Source organism: Castanea sativa, chromosome 10 (genome assembly GCF_040712315.1).
Source record: "Castanea sativa cultivar Marrone di Chiusa Pesio chromosome 10, ASM4071231v1".
Classification (NCBI taxonomy): Eukaryota; Viridiplantae; Streptophyta; class Magnoliopsida; order Fagales; family Fagaceae; genus Castanea; species Castanea sativa.
The window spans coordinates 2115071-2131482 of record NC_134022.1 but is presented as its reverse complement, the minus strand read 5'-3'; the positions used below and the strand labels follow the sequence as shown (position 1 = coordinate 2131482).

The 16412-nt window shown below is 34.3% G+C and overlaps 1 protein-coding gene across 2 annotated transcripts in view; it reads right to left on the bottom strand.

The window, feature by feature from the left end:
* The window catches only part of LOC142613399 (ATP-dependent DNA helicase Q-like 2), a 32850-nt gene extending 16671 nt beyond the window's left edge, over window positions 1–16179 (bottom strand). Inside the window, exons 1-11 of one of the 2 annotated variants that reach the window (XM_075785756.1) lie at window positions 16017–16179; window positions 15771–15860; window positions 13780–14000; window positions 10449–10595; window positions 10130–10345; window positions 9258–9362; window positions 9029–9133; window positions 8814–8936; window positions 3603–3691; window positions 1136–1172; window positions 1023–1056 (exon numbers count right to left, since the gene is read on the bottom strand). In XM_075785756.1, coding sequence (XP_075641871.1) covers window positions 1023–1056; window positions 1136–1172; window positions 3603–3691; window positions 8814–8936; window positions 9029–9133; window positions 9258–9362; window positions 10130–10345; window positions 10449–10595; window positions 13780–14000; window positions 15771–15834 — 1141 coding nt within the window. In that variant the 5' untranslated portion in view covers window positions 15835–15860; window positions 16017–16179. The remainder of the gene's footprint in view (window positions 1–1022; window positions 1057–1135; window positions 1173–3602; window positions 3692–8813; window positions 8937–9028; window positions 9134–9257; window positions 9363–10129; window positions 10346–10448; window positions 10596–13779; window positions 14001–15770; window positions 15861–16016) is intronic. The other variant, XM_075785757.1, reaches the window with a different exon arrangement.
* Window positions 16180–16412: the final 233 nt, after the last annotated feature.

Sequence of the window (16412 nt, the reverse complement as noted above, 5' to 3'; positions counted from 1 at the left end):
TCAAGGAAAAGCTCTCAAAGGCTTATTTTCATTCACCAACAAAAGACCTCTTTACAATACTTATACATGAATATTTATAGCCTACAGGTTAATTGTAGGCGATGACATCATCTATAACTAACTCACATTTATCACATGTTAGAATACAATTGTAACACATTAATCATATGCTATATTTAATATAGCACATGGCTTCTACTTCTAACAACTTTCTAAAATGTAGCATGAGTGTGTGCCTCTAACTAATTTTCCTTCCAATTTTCAAATGCTACAATAAATTTGGCGCATGCGGATTTAGCTACAAAAACCACATGGGGCATGTGAAATACAGCCCTTAGGCTTTGCTAGCCTTGTGCCATGTCACTCCCTAGTGCCATGTCACCATGCCAGGTCAACATCTTCCATGTATTGCATTAGTCCTACATCAATTTCTATAAGCCAATACATAACAGTATTACTAGACATAAAGAGGACACCAAAAGGGTTGAGCAAACTTATCCAAGATTGTGACGTATTTTAAATGAGTAAAATCAGGGGAAAAAACGTTTTAACTTGTGAGACCAGTTGATCAAAAGAGAAGGGAAGTATTCGATCACAAAAAGTCAATAAATCATCAGTAAGTGGAACTGAACCCAAACTGAATGTGTTAAAAGGACATCTCAAGGCCAAAGTGGCTTGATGTGGTAATAAAAACATGATTACAAATGAATAAACTCTAACCATGCCCGATTGGCCTTACATATAGCCAGATGGAAAAAGAATACTATGGGAATTACGGCTCTGTTGACTCATTTCTGCAATGCAACTAGCGTACCCGCTGTGAATGTGCGAGCGTCAACATATGTATGTGCATTTGGAGATATGCATGGTAACAAATAGTGGACTATAGATCATTCTCAAACTTCAAGTCATATTTTTGTGGTATTTTAGTTTCATGAACTAATTAAACTCATCATTAGTAGTGCAAGGAGATAATCAGTAGTAAGATATCCCAGAGAAACAGGTAATTCCAATATACTAACCATCTGGTTTGTTGATTCCCATACCAAATGCTACCTGGAAATGCAAGTGAAGGTATTAAAATGGTAAACCAACATTAAGCAAATAAAGATCTGAGAATTGCAGTCATACTTACTGTACCAACAATAACTTGCAACTTGTTATTGCTCCATCTGCGTTATCAAACATATTAAAAACACTCAGAATGTCAATGTCTGAAAGAAAAGGCAGCATCACAAAAATATTAAAGTGTTCACCAATCGGAATAAGCCAACAAAATCCATTTCTATCTTAACTTCCAAAAAATAATATACTTATTAAAGAGAGACCCACACAAAAACAAAATTATCCAATCCATGAAAGGAACTATGGTTGACGGGGAACCTAACTGCCAGCCACCTTTGAAGATTTACAAGAGGTGAGGAAAGGCTGATTCCAGGGTTCAAGCATTAATTTGGGATATTTTGGGATAGTGGAGATCTCTCTTGGGACCTTGCTTAGTCTAAGTCGAATTGAGTCTTACTTTATTGTTTATTTGAGCTGGATCAATTTTAATTAAGTTCAACCGGAATAAGGGCAAACTGGTAATTTCCAAATTTTCTTCACCAAAGCATGAGTCTTATATTATGTTGAGTTCTTTTTCTATTTGGTTCTAACTTCTTCTTAAGTATTTTTATTTGCTATTTGAAGTCCTAGTCTCTTTAGGCTATTTATAAAGGCTTTATTGTAATCAGTAACACTCATAGAGAGAGTGAATTTTAAAAGAATTATGACAGCTTATTTTAAGCTTTGCCTTTGAGAGTGTTTGTTTAGGGTTTATCTTTCTTTGTTTCTCATTCTATTCACTCTTTTAAACCAAACAACAACCGACTCATTCAAGATCCAATCTTTTTATTAATTAGCCCAACCCACACCATTTAATATCAAAGTCTATTTAAGAACCCTTCAAGATTTGATCAGAAACCCTAATTTAGTACTGAATTTTTAAAGATCCTACATCGATTGTCCTCATATTATACTGTCTAATATTATGCATGCAAATGACAGCCTAGATACTGAGTAATTATAGTCTGAACAAAATGCAAGAATATCTTGCACATAAATAAGCTGCTAATGGTTACATGCTTGCATCCAAAATTTTGATGTGCTTGCCCTCTGAATTAAAATTATACCTAGTCGTCAACATGAGATTTTAATCCCTCAATTACCAAAGATTAGACTGCCCTGAAGCCTTTCCAGCAGACAAAATGATACTTGATATACTATTTTTCCCTTCAAATGGAGGTCCGTTGAAACTTCTATAGCACAAACTATGCAGACAAGACACAATTTACACCATGGAAAAAATAGATTGAAAAAAAAAAGTGTTGGTTTGGTGGAGAGTGACGTGGTATGTGTTTAATTTAAAACAATGTTAAGACCACAAAATTACACACTTTTGTCACAACTCATCACATGGCAAGTTATGAGTAGTGGAGGTGTGGACCCACATCTAGGAAGCACGGACACGGCAAAATGGCCGCCGCACCCGCGTCCGACGCGGTGACGCGCGAGGGACGCGGCTGCCTGCGCGTCGGTGCCGTGTCCTTTTTTTTTTTCGTTTCATGAAGGGACCTTGTGTTTCCATAAGTGAGAATGGGTCTTCTTCTTTAGAGGAAGCCGCCGCCGCAGCCGCAGCGTACTTGATGAGCCTGAGCCATCATCCTCATCCTACATTTCTTCTTCGGCGCTCTCCCTCTTTCTCTCTCCCCACACAAAGCCTAAATAAATATATAATTGATGATTGTTTAAATGGGCAGATGGGTCGGTCGGGTCAACACTAATGGGCTGGGCTGCTGCCTGCAATCTTAAAAGTGAGTCCACTTCAAATTGGCTGTATGAGAGGACCTACCTGATATTTTTTTTGAAAAGGAGGACCTACCAGATTTTAAATGAGTGGGAAGGAATGTTTTACTTTTTTTTTTTTTTAATCCTCATGTCCTTCCTCAATTTTATTATGAATATTTGTTGCTTCTTTTGTGTTTTCTTTTTTGTTTTGTGTTTTGTTTTGTGTTTCTTGCAATCTTGCCTTCTTCTTTCTTTGTTTTCTGAACCAAGGTCATAGTAATGTATTTTTTAAGACTATTTTAATAGTAAAAATATATTAAAAATATAATAAAAATATTTTTAATAATTTTTTAATTGCCGCACCCAGCCGCACCCAAATCCCGAAACGCACCCGTGCTTCTTAGACCCACATGGACCCACTACTTTTTCTTCACTACTCACAACTTGCCACAACACGTAACGAGTTATGGCAAAAGTTGTGTAACTTTTGGTGGTCCTAGCATTTTTCTTAACAAAAACCTTTGTTGATAGACCTAATGAAATTAGGAAAAATTTACTTAGGATTGTAAAACCTCCCAACCCAAACTATGTACACCCCTAATCATTTTGTGCCCCATGATGATAAAAAATTAAAGAATTAATTACTATTGCAATTCACATGACCTCACCCTCCACCTTGCTTTTACAAGGAGAGGAGGTGTCATTAGAGCTAGAGCTCGTTAGCCAGTTTAACACATTGTAATTCACAACATTTTATATTAAAACAATGACTTTACCGCATATGTACTTTCTCACGAGCATTTGCATCCATATCTGCATGATAATAATCAGCTGAAATTCCTCTCTCTCGTAGCTCCTTTGCAATCTGCAACTCTTGACGGCATACAAAAGACATAAATAATCTAATTTTAAGTCAAATAACTCAAAGCTGCAGTTTCATATTGATGACATAAGGACTGACATATATTCATGCATAATGCAAAATGCAAACATATTTCTCTGAAATAAAAATAACGTAATTAAAAAAAAAAAATCTTACACTAACTTATCAGAACCCAACCGGTTTGGAATGTAGTGGTGCTGTGAGTTTATTTGGACAATAGGACATTAAAAAAAAATAGGCACTTTTTTTTATATATAATCCATTAAAATAAATAAATAAGTAAAGCAAAGGGATGCTTACCAAATATATGGGTGTATGCAAGTAGCAAAGAAAAAACATATAATAAATAAATAAATAAGGTACAACAAAAAATTAATGAAAGCTCAAGGAATACAAGAACTCAAGAAAGTCTGCAATAGAAGATGTAAGAGATGTCAAAGTCCATCCATATACAGTCTACAAAAATAAGTATTTCAGCTTCAACAATAGTAGAATTTAGGGATGTAACAAAAAAGATAATCTAAGATTTAGATTGTTGTTCCAGGGCTGTGAAAAGTTACCCACGAAAAGTGTTTTGGTTCTCTATAAGCATTGTTGGGGATATTTGATGGATGGGTGGTTTAGGGTTTGAAATTTTGGATTTTAGGGTTTAAAAGGTTACAAACCAACGTGTGTTTGCAAGGTTTTAAGTTATTGGGTATTTAAGAAAGGAAAAGAAAAACAGTAAACTTCTAGGGATCACACCTAGGATTTCTTAGGCATCACACCTTTGAGAAGGTTGTATCAAACAAAGCTTCATGGCCTCTAAAAATTTAGAAACTTAATCCTCTTTCTGAATAGAAAGCATTAAATCCATATTATAGATGACCAATACCTACTCCACTCCTAGTGGGACATGAGAATTGGACTCCTTGGGCTTTTACTAGTAAGCTCAAACTAAATAACTAAACTCAAATAAAACCAAAATAAGACTATTAGGACAACCCATCTCCAAAAACCAAAAAATTATACACTGGTCATAACACCTAAAATAAAATTAAAATGATATTAGCTTGCTACTTGCATCATTCTCTCCTGGTAGAGAAAACTTGCCCCCGAGTTTTAAAGTGTTGAAGTAAGAGAAATCTTGGTTTCTTGAAGTACATCCTTGACATTAAATAAAATGATCAAATTTCAATTTCCTTCTATTTCTTCATCTTAAGTAGCAATGATGATAATAATACACTCATTAATCCACTTAAACCATTAAACTTTTCAGTATGACAAAATCAATATCTTGAAAAAGTTAATGCAGGCAACAGAACCTTTCTTTGATATGCAACATGAACTGGGAATAAGACGCTTTGGCCTCCATATTCTTTGCCTTTCCCTCGCGTTTTTTATACTCTTGTTTCTTCAATTTCAACTTCATTAGTAGCTTCCACCTCTTTAGAGTCTTTGTTTCATTAAAAGATCTTCTTTAGTTGCAACTTTGACTATATTAAGAATGGCAATTGAGACTAATTTCCGAACTTCCAATCCTTGAACAAATGGCATGATGCAGGCAAAGGAAAGCCAATCTCAATTTTATATTTTATTTGATTTTGTGTCGGGAAATTTTGTAATTTCCTAAATTCTAGACATGGGCTGTACTAATAGTCCATTAGGTCTTATTTTGGGTTTTATTTAAGTTTAGTTATTTAGTTGGGATTAGTAGAAAAAGCCCAAGGAGTTCAAGTGTTATTAGGGTTTTAAGAAATCCTATTTCAACTAGAAAAAGGTATTAGACTTCTATTTAAAAGGGTTGTAATGCTTTCTACTAGGGGAGGAAAAATATATTTTCAAACTTTAGAGCTAAGAAGCTTTGTCTACCGTTACGGACGGTTACGGTTTGTGTGATGCCAAGGAATTTATCTTTTCTTTATTTTTCTGTTCACAACCACCCAAATCTTTATTTTTCTCCTTTGTTTCATCCCCAAACGGCCAAATCCTACCAATCCTTCTGCCCTTCAAAAACCTACAATCCCTATTATTTTCCAGCCTTTTGCCCACCAAAACCTAACCCTAAACCCTCAAACCCAATTGCTACCAGATCTGACCCAAGTGTTCTAAATCTAATTTTGTTTGCCCCCTTGTCCTACGTCATGGCACCTTAGACATTGATCATTTTATCATGTTTTCTTTGATTTTATCATGTTCCTTCTTCTGTCAATGATTTTCCTTGGAAAATGGTGTGACAATCCAAGGTTCCTCCTAGAGTAGCGTTCTTTTCTTGGACTGCTGCCTTTGGTAAGATCTTAATTACAAATAATCTTTGGAAGAGGCATATTGCAATGTTAGAGTGATGCTTTATGTGTAAAAGGTGTGAGGAATCGGTGGATCATCTTCTACTTCATTGTCCTATAGCATATGAGTTGTGGTCTATGGTTTTTTGTTTGTTTGGTATACATTGGGTTATGCCGTATAAAGTTAGGTATTAGCTTCTTGGCAGGGGAAGTTTGGTAGACATCGAAATATAGGTTTATGGAGGTTTGTGCCGCATTGTTTGTTTTGATGCTTATGGCGGGAGCGGAATGCTAGATGCTTTGAGAATTGTGAACGGTCTATTCTTGACACAAAGTTTTTCTTTTTCCGTACTCTCCTTGAGTGGAAATTTAGTTTTGCCTTCCTATTCTTGTCTCTCTCCCCGATCTTATAGAGCGTTGTAATCTAGGTTTTTGATTTGTGCCACTATAGTACACTTCCAGTGTACTTGGTTGGTTTTTTTAATAAAATTTCTTACGCTACTTATCAAAAAAAAAAATGGGACAAAAAAAATGTTCCCACTGTTCGTTTACATGCATCTTCAGCTCAACATGTCCAATGTTACTCACAAGATAACTTGTGCATTTGACAAAGTTAATGGAGAACTCATGCATATGACACAAGGACTTCAATAAATCTTTCAAAGAGAAATTAGTACTATACTGGAATGGCTTAGTTGGAACTTGAGGAATTTCTCTAGGCTGGTCAGCTGCTGGTTTGGTAGCTTCTGTTGCTACAACAGAAATTTTAGGGAATGTTCTTTGCCTTTATCTTGAAACTTCTCTTTGTCAAATTCAAGGAATCTATGAAATCCAAGAAGCCCTCGATCGAAAAATCCATGGTCAGCAAAGTCAAATCAAATGAATTCTACACTGGTAATAATTTCAACTTTGTGCACTTAATTTGTGCCCCTCAAAAAACCTTGCATTCCACTCCCTCCAAGGCAACACGAGACATAATGGGACAAACCACTACAACCACCCCCCCCCCCTGAGTACCTCTACCACCAAATTGTTTCTTGTAGAACTGAAAAAGTTCTCAACATATTGAATATCGTAGACATCTCCCAAGCTATAGCACAATGTAAAAATAAATGACTGACATCCTCCCATGGCTTTTACACATGAAGCACCACTCCGTAAAAATAATTCCCCGCTTCCTTAAATTATAAATTGTCAAGACTCTCTAGAGTCGCACACCAAGAAAAGAAAGCAACCCTCGACAGAACATGGCCTTCCCAAATACATTTCCATGGGAACTCTTCCTATCACCCCTTCAATACACAGTATAAATCTTCATTTGAAAACTTTGTTCAATGAAGGGGTCCACACCAACTTGTCAGCGTTCCCATTCTGGACCTTTGTGATGTAAAGATCCTCCAGCATCTGTTCCACTAGATCCACTTCCCAATCATGTACTACACAAAAACATTGGGGTCCAATTACACTCATCATTCCAGATTTCTACATGATAGGCCACTCCAGCATCTCTATCTCTTGCAACGTGAAACAAAGTGGGATATCTCCCCTTAAGGGTATTCTAAGGGTAGTCTTCCCCTGCCATACATCAAGCCAAAATACCGTATCTTCAAACACATATAGCCACAACCATTAGCCAATAAGGCTTGATTAGATAGCGTTAACTTCTTAATTCCCAAACCCCAAGATAAAGAGGAGTAGAACAATTATTCTCATTATCCAAGTGAAATTTGAATTCATCCCCCAACCCACCCCAGAGGAAATCCCTTAGGAATATTTCCATCCAATTTGCCGTGCCCACAAGTAAAAGGGTAAAGAGTAAGAAATAAGTGGGAAGGCTAGATAACATACTCTTAGTGAGAGTGAGCCGACGCCCTTTAGACAGGTACATTCTTTTTTACCCAACCAACCTCTTTTGCATACGTTCTAAGATGGATCCCAAATAGCTCATGCTTTGAAAGTAGCACACGGGTAATCCTAGATATTTTGTTAGGAGAGAAGAGATACCACACCCAAGAATTCCTGCCAAATCCTCAATATTGTGTACCTCCCCAACTGGCACTATTTCTAATTTTCCAAATTATTCCACAAGCCTAACTACCTCAAAACAAATGAGAATGCACCTCAAAAGGCAAATATGTGGCACTATTTTTATTTTTCTAATATTTATATAAGAAAAAACTTATTTTGAATATGATATTCTAACTCAAATTTAGATGGAAATAATTGAAAAAGTTCAAAAAAGAAACAAGGAAATTATTTATTATTAATTTTTTATGAAAAGGAGAAAAGCAAATTCATAATACACAATTAAGAATATAAAATTTAAAAATAGCTCTACCCATAAATTAGAGGAATATAATTAATTTTTTGTCTAATCACTAAAGCAAAAGGTATAAATTTTTTATTATTTTAAAGTTATGTGCTTTCTCTTTCTAACTTGTAATATAATTGAAGTCAATCCCTAAATATACATGGACCATATCACCATCAGATAATTTCTTGCAAAATGTTTCAAAATGCACTGCATGTCATCAGCTAGTACTAGTTAGCTGTAGGAAAAAAAAAGGGTATCTTGAACTTGCATTTAATAAAATTTAAACAATTCAATTTTCTTAAATTTTGTTGAAAACACAATCCTTTCAAGATTCCATTATTTGTATTTGTTTTACCATTATTTTTAACAATTGTGGCAATAAAAAATCTTACATGAGCAACTTGCACAAAAGGTATCTAAAACACCTCCTAATCTGATATAAAACAGGTAAGAAACAATTTCAAATCAAGTTATAACGGTTAATGAACACAATACTGGAAGGGAAGAAAAGGTAGAAGACACAGACCTGTTCACATTCCTTTCTAGAAAAGCAATAAACTATCCCAGACTCATTATTTGAATAAGATTCTTGGATATATTCGGCAATTTCATCAATCACCACCTTACCAACAGATGACTTTTGCCGCACCTATAGTTCAAGACAATATGATATGTCATAAATTATTAATACAGAAATATTGAAGGCAATATATAAACAAACACACCCACTAAAAACTATACCATATAAAAGAGATTCGGCCTATTGACTGTGCTGACAAATTTAATACATCTTGGAATGTGCAGCATATCCATCAGATCAGTTTGGACCTTCTGTGTCGCAGTTGCCTGAATAACATATGATAAAGACATATACTTACATAAACAACGGCATATTAGAAATTAGAAATTGAAACTTTGGAAGTTTTTCTTTAATGATGACAAAAAAAAAAAAGAAACAATGAAGACATACAGTCAAAGCAACCAAAGGAACATTAGGAAACTGAGTCTTGAGGATGCCAAGATTCTTATAGTCAGGTCGAAAGTCATGACCCCACTGACTACAACAATGTGCCTCCTGCAAAGTAAACCATATAATACACAACAAAGAGTTGCACAGTTTAGAATATATACGACTTAGAAAACACCATGGTAAAGGTGTAATATCGAAAAAGGGTTTGACCTCGTAGTCTTTTGTCAAATTTTGAAGCATTGGTATCACAAAATAAACATTACAATATGTTAAAAATGGGAATACTAAGAATGTCTATCATATGATGTAGAATATGTTATACACAATAAATATAATCAACCCACCATCAACTAATTTTACAATTTATAGAAAATTGAATCAAACAATTGTCTTCCACATACTTGGATTAAGTGAAGGAATATAAACAATGTTTTACTTCTCCACTTATAGTGCTCATCCAAATATGCATGTGCATACATACTAAGACACAAACACATATACATGTACACATTAGAAGCTTTGTTATGCCATAAAAGGATATACCTTTGCCTTTATGTTTTATATTGTCTATGGTTTAGCGAACACAGTTCTTGCGAGCAGGGTCGTGTATCTGGGGTTTACTCAACGGGGTGTGTGCACGAAGTGGCCTTGCCTTGAAGCTTGTCATCAAAAAAAAAATTTCTATAGATTATACCCCAGCCTATGATGGATCAATTTTCTAGAAAATACTACTACCTCTAGTGTAAGTCATCCAAGTCCATAATGAACATGCTAATGTAGCAAACCGCCAAATCAACAACTTTTGACAGTCAGGAAAAAGATGGAAACAATATGCCTTGTCTGAAGATCATGTTGAAAAACCATTAACTTACATCAACTGCAATTAGAGAGAGACGGCCAGCATGATGACACTTCTCAAGTTTTGACATAAATCTTTTACTCTTTGATATCTTTTCTGGTGTGACATACAATATTTTGAGATCTCCTTCACCCTTTTCAAGCGCCCTGTATATGAACTTCTCTTCTTCCTTGCTAGTAGTTGATGTCAACATATATGCTGGAATGCCTAAAGCAGTCAAACCCATCACCTGGAGTAGCAGTTGCAAAAGATGCTCTTAAAGTTGTACAGGAGTTTTTCAAGTAGAAGTAGCAGAATCAGTTGAAAGCAGAATAATATATATTAACAGGCACCTGATCCTGTATTAAAGAAAGCAAAGGACTGACAACAAGAGCAACTCCATCACGAAGAACAGCTGGAAGCTGGTAACACAGGCTTTTGCCACCACCTGCAGCCATAATCACTAGAACATCTCTTCCACTCAAGATTGAATTAATGATCTGGTATCAATTGACAATCAATTAATAAAAAATCAATACATAGAGATGGGAGAACACATTTTAATTTAAAGCTATAAACACCAGGAATACAAATTTATGAGTCCTAACATGCACTGATATTCTTTACTTCAGAAATTCATTAGAATGCATACTACTGCTATGAAATAAATAAAGAAAGAAAGAAAGATAACAAACATCAGTGGAATTTTGAAGCAAATAATTATCGGAGTTAAGAAATTAGCATATAAAAACTGTAGAAGCCAAGAGGTATGGGCAATACCAGTAAAGGTTTAAAAAGAAATTGTGATAGCATCATATCAATATTAGAGACACTATCAATAAAAGGAGATATGACTCACTTTGTATATTTCTTTCTTTTTTAACAATGTAAGAATTATTACGCAGACTCACTTCAGTTCCTCTGTAGTTAAGACAAGGGAGAAATATCTGTGGCTTAAGCTCACCAACACTAATTGTAGGCAGTCCCTACTCTTTGAATTAGACCTACACCACATCACAGTGCATTCTCCCACTTCTACCAATGTTTCCATGTTACAGCTCTAGAAATTTATTTTAATTTTTCTTCCTTTGTTTCGTTTTTCCTTTTCACTTTTTGTTGAAGGCAAGATGGTTCTTGTGCACTTGGGTGTCTTTCTAAAATTTCAAATCCTTTCAAACTCAAAAAGCTTTCAGGGGGGAGATGTGAGAAAGCAATCAGGAGCTTCTATACTTGATGCTGCCGTGGGAGACTAATTTGTCATGTGTGAAGTCCAATTGAAGCATACAGTTTTAGAAGTCTAGTTACTAGTATACAAGGCATTAAACAGTTTTTAATTTGGGATTATTATTTTAACCTATCTAAAAAAAAATTTTGATTTAGGTTATTAATTTAATCTATCTAAAAAATTTTGGGTTTATTTTACGACTTATGGTCAGCTTTGTATTCATGGGCAAACCATAATTCCAACAACTCCTTCAAATCAAGGGTATTTTGTTAATTTAATTGAGTTTAGGATTTCGTAGAAGATTCTAAGTATCTTGGTTTTATTTCTTTGAGCCCAAGTTAACCTTTCATTACCTTATTAGGGCTTTGTTTACTAATCAAAATAGGAATTCTATTAAAAAGAAAACTTAAGATTGAAAGAGTCTATATAAAGGTGTTGTTGTACACAAATAAGAGAGAGAATGTTAATATTAAGTGCTTTGAGTATCAAGGCATGTCAGCCTTATTTTGTTCTTTTTCTCCTTTTCTTTTCTCTCTTTCTTTTCTCTTTGATATTTTGTCACCATTCACGTCAATGTTAATACAAACTGTTCTTGCTAAGTTTCCTGTGTGGCATCAATGCTACCTTTCATGAGTACTGTTCATAGATTGTACTTATAAAAATAATATATATAAAGACTACTGTTCATAGATTGTGGATAGATTCAATTGAGTTTCTTCCAACCTCTTTTGCTGCCCTAAATCAATTCTATTCATTCCTTATTAAAACCTAAGTCATTCTTAAATTGTAACCCTTCTTTCTAATTGTTCTAAACACTAAATCCACAATTCCCTTAACCCTAAGCCTACCACAAACACACATAAGACAAATTGTCCAACTTGTTTCTTCCACCAATCGCTTAACAAAATTTCTTGTTTCAAATAATAGTGACTAACTCAGAACTAAAGTCCAGTTTATGTCTTTTTCTCAAGACTATGAAGGAACAAGAATAACTCTAAAATCATTTGAATGAGAAGGTGTTTTCAGTAGATGCAAAATTAGTAGAATTATCAAATATACAGGAAAATTTGGATAAGTTCCAGCTTCTATTCTGGAAAAAATATTTGATAGAACAGCTAATTCTCAAGAAATTACATATTTTACATTAGGCCCAAGTTTATCCCCATGTTGGAAAATACTGCACACATTGCCCCTTCAAAATCTTATGGGTTTAGCCCTACCGATTAGCTTCCAGAACTACCTCAATCAGGTAGTGGTTCAATGCATCAAAGCGTTACATTAAAGAGAGAAACTCAACCTTACAATCCACCACAAGTCCATTTCAAGAACGGCCAAACGTATATACAACAAGGACAAAGAAGACCACAGAAAAGCAAGGTGATTATGAAGTTGATCAACAAATTTCAAGACCGTGGAAGATAATAATGTTATTCTATAGGCCAAATCAAGAAGAATTTTAGGTTGGAAAACCTTCCAACCATTGATTTCATCATTTCAAATGAATCTAATGATAGGTAAGGGGAAAAAAAGTGTAATCCTATTGATGGGGTGGTGCAAGGTTTAGATATGATTTTATACTTCAACACTTTAAAACTCAAGACCAACTTATTTCCAGCCCAAGGCGAATGTTGTAGCCATAGAAGACTAGTTTTTGATCTTTTGGAATTTTGTCCATTCAAGATTTATTTTATATTTTATTTAATACGTAATAGATTTTATTGCAATGAAATTACCTCATGACTAATACAAAACACAAATTAGCCTAAAGAATAGCTAGCAAAGAAAAACAAGTAGAAAGAAATCAAATGAGCAAACTCTACAAGGGTACCACTATTATTGAGATCCATGACAGTTGAATATTAACAGTCATCCAAGAAAGAAAGCTTCAACTGCACTACCACATCATCAAAAGTACATAAGTTTCGCTCCCTCCACAAAAAGTCGTTTTTTTTTTTAAGTTGTATTTTTTAACTTAAGGGGCTCTTAAAGCTCTTTAGAATAATTTCCAAATGTGTTGAAAATTTTACAAAATATCTTATAAAGGTTTCTCCTTCTAAACTCAATACTAGACGGGCTAATTATGTCACTATTCATGCTACAATTCACATGAGATGTTCATAAATTGTGGGTAGATTCAATTTTGGTTTCTTCTCATGCCTTTTGCAACCCAAAATCAAATATTTTCCATTACCTACTAACCCTAGTCATTATTAAACCCTAATCCTTTCTAAACCTTAAATCCACAATTCTCCTAACCCCTATCACAATCACTCATGGACAAATTCTATGTTAATACCATCCACTTCTACAGAAGAAATGCCGAATACAAAAATCAGAGGGCCACTAAAAGAAGTCTGAATTAGGATTACCCTTTTTTTCACTCAAAAATAAATAGGATCATAGAAGTTGCAGAACACAAACTATGTAACAAAAATAAATCTGCCCAATAGGGAACTTACCTCCCTTTGATTTGCGCGATATGCAGATATGCCAAAAACATTGAACCTAATGTCATCAGCTTCAGAATCCCACTCAAATGGCCCAGACCAGTTTTCAACGGTAGACGAAGCACCATCTGTAACAGGGTCTCCTAATCCTTTACATGCTTCCAACAGGGCCTTTAGTTCAGACTGTCTATCATACAACTTCTCTTGCTGCTCAAGCAACATATTTACTTGGTCTGAAAAATAACAGAGATCAAACCCACAATGTAACATAAAGATACTAGAAAAAGTACTATATCAGTAATAATCAGCAGATATAAGGAATCAATCCATGCACAATGAGATGAATGACATTCTTTGAGAAAATTAAGGGAATATTTTGGCAACTATCTACGAAAGATGCTCTTGTGATGCGTATCTTACTTTTGTTCTCTATACTCGATTTGAGTGTCATGGTTCTTATGCAGAAAATGTTGGGATTTGTTTGCTAATAGTGTAAAGTATTGTTTAAAAAACTGTACATAACCTGATAGTGAAAATAAGTCATTTTAGGCTAAAAAAAACAGACCATAACTACCATGTGAGTTGAACTAACTAGGCAGATGAGAATTGCACCATAAAGCCTATGGGCATAAGAGAATTATTTAACAAGATACTCTCTCTCTCTCTCTCTCTCTCTCTCTCTCTCCTCATCTCTCCCCTTTTTAATAAATAATTATTTTAAGGACCAAATTGGAAGATAATCTTTCTCCGTTTGATAAATGATTATTTTAAGGACCATAAACAACATACTCAAGCCTACAAATCCAAAACAATGAGGTCAATGACCTCATTGAACGTCAGACCTGAACACAATTGCTAAAGAAAATAGAATCACTTTTGTCAGCAGCCTCCTTTAATTCGATAAAGGACCAAAATATGACCCTAAAGCCATTTCAGGATTGAAGTAGCAGAAAAATTTTGATTGCAATGATTACAATATATCTTGCTTATTATCAAATTTTCATATATTCCAAAACAAGCAACAACATGCCTTAGTCCCAAATTTTTTGGAGTTGGTTATAGGTCCTCAACATATTAGTCAATGTCGGCCACTTGTATTCTTTTCCACCATTCTATTCTATCCGAAGTCATACTATCTATTACTTCTTTAATTGACATGTCCTCTAGTACTACTTCTAATATAATTTTTTGGCCTTCCTCTACCTTTCTTTGTTCTCTCAACTTGAACCAACTAAATCTTTTTCACCAGATTAATAATCACTCTCCTCTGAAAATGACCAAACTATCTCAAAAGACTCTCCTTCATCTTTTCATAAATAAGGCCTCCCCTATCTTTAAGCAAATATCCTTATTTAGAATCCAATCTTTCCATGTATTTCTACTTATTCATCTTAACATTTTTATTTCAACTACATTCATTTCATGAATATTGCTTCTTAACAGTTTTCTCCCTTAGCATCCCCAATTAACTCCTCTTCTTTCCTTTTTCTTTTTTCTTTTTTAATGTCTCCATCTTCTTTTAATAAAAATAAATAAATAAAGAAGAAGTAATTTATGTGCAAGTACTTGAAGCACAAACATGGAGACTTAGCCAAAATGCAATATCAGGCCAAAGTGAATGCGAGCACCATTAATGTACTCTCCTTAGAAGATTTTTGAAACCCACCACAATTTGAAGAACTAACAAGCGAAACGGGTTTGTGGCGATCTTCTTCAACTCAATGTAGTTGTCTTCAATTTAATAATCCTACTCCTTGGCAACCTCATTTGCAATTAGATATCTTCTTGATAACTACTGTGTTTCACTAAATTAAACTTTCACAAAACTTACCCTATAGCCAATAACTTTTTTTTTTTAATCTAAGAAGAAAATTACACTTCAAATTTCTACATATCAGTTAAGATGCAAACTAACAATTATATACATTGGGAACAAAAGTGAGAGAGGCAATTGTAAATCAAAATTTTGGAGGCTAATAATAAAATAAAGAAAAGAAAGGAACCTTGGACATCTTGAATCTCAACCTCTACTTGAAGCAGCTCCGCTAATATCTCACCAGTGTCCATTCCCAATGGGCAAAAAATAGCAAACCCTAGAGTCCAAGATTTCAATTATGAATTAAAAAATTTTTAAAAAAAAGTTTCTCATGAAAATACAAACTAAGAAATGATAATCCTATATAATCATGGCAGTAAAAGCAGTCCACCACTCCATCAAACATAAGGAAACTGGAATAAGAGAGAGATACCAGAGAGGAGTAGGCAGGGCGGTGGCTTCGAGGAGTGGCAAGCTCCGAGTGCTAATTTGGTGTCACAGACACAGTCCCGATTTTTTTATGTTTTGAAATTTGAAATTTGAAATCAATCCATCTGGGGTTTGAAAAGCCAGGTCTGGTTAGTTTTTGTTGGAATATTTATGCCAAAACAATTTTTGTATGTTTTAGTGTAATGATTTTTTTTTTCTATTTTACGTAATTATTTTTTAAAAGTACTTACGTCAAATTTTTATATGATAAACAAATTTTAGAAAAATAGATGTAGATGTAATTGTGAATAGTAATTGTGTATATTTATACTATTACAATAACAACAATTTAAATTTATACAATTTTACATGAACTAAAGAGAATTTTTTTTTGAGTTGT